This window comes from Branchiostoma floridae, chromosome 2 (assembly GCF_000003815.2).
Source record: "Branchiostoma floridae strain S238N-H82 chromosome 2, Bfl_VNyyK, whole genome shotgun sequence".
In the NCBI taxonomy this organism is placed as follows: domain Eukaryota; kingdom Metazoa; phylum Chordata; class Leptocardii; order Amphioxiformes; family Branchiostomatidae; genus Branchiostoma; species Branchiostoma floridae.
The window spans coordinates 1,918,397-1,922,064 of NC_049980.1; the positions used below are offsets into that span (position 1 = coordinate 1,918,397).

Genomic DNA, 3,668 nt, shown 5'->3' on the forward strand with positions numbered 1-3,668 from the left:
ATCACGGTTTTCGCCTTAAACACTCTTTTGAACTAAAATGATATGATGGATTGGCAGTGCTCAGTAAAGTAGTAGCTGTGGATTGACCCGGCCGGAAACCAGGATGTTGTTCAGATAGAATGTTATGTCGGTGGAGATATTCCAGGAACTGGCTTTAATTTATGTATCTGGAACAAGAAAAAGGAAATTGTCTGAGCAGGACTAGGTTTTACATTATCTGGCAGGATCGCGTTATCGAAAGGTTACAAAGAAGCAAGTGGTGCAAAATGGCACCAAACGTCTTGCTAACTGCCATATTGACTACGCTACTGTGTACATCATGCATATCTGATTCATGCCCGAATTGTCGGGTTATCTACGAGAAGTGTCATCCGGTAAAGGGTACTGGATCTGGACGTGAAGAGCTTTGTGTCACCTGTGACCCTTCTGCGGAACATCTCGTCAGAGATACCATTCCACGCTGCACGCTTCTTCAGAAAGCGACAACTTTGTTTCTCCGGAATTTCCGTCTTGGCTACCTGTCCTCGGCCGACATCAACCACCTTAAGCATCTGACGCATCTTTACATACAACCAGGTAAGTTTGCGATTTTGTGTGAGACATGATGAGATACTGGATGAAATCACAATACAGGAGAGATTCTGATTAACATTGATACAAAGAATGTCATGATATATCTGGAAACGCTTCTGTTTTATTTTTTCAAACGTAGGAAAATACAAAGTGGTACAGTCTCAAGTTATGCTCCTATCATAGTGGTAGCACTCGCTATAGATAATATGTACAATATGCTATTAAGATACGTAAAAGAAGAACATCGTTTTGATAAACACATGTGATGTCAGTTATTTACGAAGTTGAAGATTTCCGTATCTTATAGTTATACTTTGACTTCACTGTGACTTACAAAATCGAAAGTAATCTCGATCCAGTTTAGCTCACTGAGCAGCTATTCTTCCAATTACTCTACCTCTTTTCAACAAGCACAAACGCTCCATCCTTAGAATTGCAATCCTTTCCAGTAGCGTGTATGTCGGATGAGCAACAATGGTCGGGATTCGAATTCCCGAATCCTTTGTCCAGAGGCACGACCGCTAACCACGGAACTACACACGCTGCCATGTTATTGAGTTATTGAGGCAGGGCGCTATTGTGATATAAAACTAGTTGTTTATTAATTTGTTTTTCTTATTTATTTGTTTAGGAAACCTCGGGCTCCTTGACAATCAGACGTTCGAAGGGTTTGAGTGCAAGCTGTACGAACTGTTTCTGTCTCATAACAACCTTCCGTATCTAGGAAAGGGGTGGCTTGTCGAAGTTCTTCGTTTTCTCAACTTAGATCATAACGAAATAGCTTATATAGAAGAGGGGGCATTTGGTGTCAGTGACCAATGCCTCGCGACGCCAGCTCTATTTCTGCCGTGGAACAAGCTCGTGGAAATCAAGCCAGGATACTTCAGACATCTTTGTAAGCTGAGGGTCTTGGATCTACGACATAACCAAATTTCCACCATCGACAAAGGTACCAACGACTTCAATTTATTGTGCTAGTTCTGCATACAAGCTTTATTAGCTGTGCACTTGGTGTGTATTTTCTTGTGATCGTTGTCAAGGTCAGAGGATTATATCCAAACCGAAACCGAAAGAATCACTCTGTTTAGAGAAGCCACAAAGACTTAATTATAAGTTATCCCAACTTCCCCACGTTGACAGACGAACAGAAAGCCACTTTTCTCTTGAAAACGCAGAGCCCACAAATTTTAGAAAAGGTGGGGCTTTTCGTATCCCTCTACATCCAAAAAAGAAGTCAAACCCAACCTGTTTAGAAATAGCCAACACTAGTATTAGAGTATAGTATTGTTCATGACTGTCCATTGTCACTATGTTTATACCATGTACTTGCAATTAGCCCTCGGGCACGAACTTGCAAATAAACTTCTTCTATATCTGCCAATAACCTAAAACACATTTGCACACACTTTCAATGGTCTTTATTCAAAGCTTATATAATTCGGGGTCCATGAAAAATGGAGGTATAGTTTTGAGTGTGTCTGTGTGTGTGTCTGTGTGTGTGTTTGTGTATGTGTGTGTTTGTGTTTGTGTTTCCGGATATTTGTGGACAACATAACTTGAGAACCTCTTAATGGACTACGATGATATTTGGTATGTGGGTAGGGGTTGGGAAGACAAAGGTCAAGGTCAACTTTGGGCCCCCTGGTGTGTGACCTTGGTACTGCAGCAGAACTTCAATTTTCTTAATCTTTTTACCTGGACATGCTATGGTCTTGATTTCTTGGTGGCAGATAGCTTTTTATGTAAGGAAGAAGTGGTGTATGTTTGGCCCCCCTAGTTTTAATTGTGTTTTCCCCAAATGTCAAAATCTATTCATACGTGGCAGCTAGGTGGTAAATATTAGTATGTACATTATGATTCCTTATAACGTATATGTATGCACAACGATATAAGTTTGACGATTTCTTTTCATTTCAGGCAGTTTCGATGAACCGTATCGCCTGAAAGTACTCCGCCTTGCCAGTAACAACCTGACAGCAGTACGAAGAGCTTGGTTCCCAGCCATAAAGGACAGACGACTACTCACTACCTTAGGCTTGGCTAAGAATAAAATTCAGTACATCGAACCCGGGGCATTTATGCAGCTTGTTCTCTTAGAGACCCTAGATCTTTCTGATAATCTCATCACAAGTCTGCAGGAAGATCAGTTCCTTCTTGGTGATCTTAGCTTTGGTATATGGGATCTAAACCCCTTAGTGTATGGTAACCCCATCCGTTGCACATGCACTCTCCGTTGGTTATTTCAATTGGACAAATCAGAAGATTTGTTACTTTCTGATTTTCTAGCTATTCGCACATCACACTTTAAGTCGTTCACTTGTTTTTATCCAGAGGATTTCGAGGGCACAGTGTTCAATGACCTTTCGAGAGACAGGGTGTTGTCGATGCAGTGTCCCGCTCCAAAAATTACAATAACTGAACAAAAGAAAGGTCAAACCTTCCAATGCGAAATATGTTGGGAAGAAGGACCTCCTGGCATGCAATGGACTTTGCCAAATAAGACAACCCTCCTGATCACAAACGTACAATTTGAAAAAGAGACGCATATCAACCTTGGTGATATGAACACTTCAACGTCATTCTACGTGAATTTCCAGGGTTTCAACTGCTGCACTTCCACATCATCTGCGGCCAACCATTCCAACTACTACGCCTGTAACTTTAGGGGAAAGACAATTTCTACCTTGAAAATCAATGAAAGTCTTATGCAGCAATGGTACGGTACAAATATTCATTGTACATCGCTGTTTGATTCAGGCGGTGCAAACGTCACGGCTCAATATATAATGTCTGGTACAAAGAGTTGGACCCAGTTGTCCCCCTCGTTAAGCAGCGTCACTACGGCCTCTGCTTCAAGTGCACCAACAGGAAATGGTGAAGGCGAACAGCAAATATTCATCCTGCTAGAATCAAATCCGAACGATAGTTTCCCTATTAATCTGTGGGATCTACTCATCACCATCTTGCTGACGTCAGCAATCGTTGCGCTGTCCTGCTTTATCCTGCATTCGCTACGAGGGGCCACATTTACCAATAAGCAACAGAACCACAATAACAGTGGTATAGGAAATCAGCGAACCATACACCAGTCCTCT

At 41.7% G+C, this 3,668-nt stretch overlaps 1 protein-coding gene across 1 annotated transcript; it reads left to right on the top strand.

Annotated features, from left to right (window-relative positions):
* The first annotated feature begins 266 nt into the window (after window positions 1-266).
* Window positions 267-1,551, top strand: LOC118410608 (leucine-rich repeats and immunoglobulin-like domains protein 2). Its single transcript, XM_035812385.1, has 2 exons — window positions 267-576; window positions 1,205-1,551. Exons 1-2 carry the CDS (start codon window positions 267-269, stop codon window positions 1,549-1,551), a joined length of 657 nt encoding a protein of 218 aa, XP_035668278.1.
* Window positions 1,552-3,668: the final 2,117 nt, after the last annotated feature.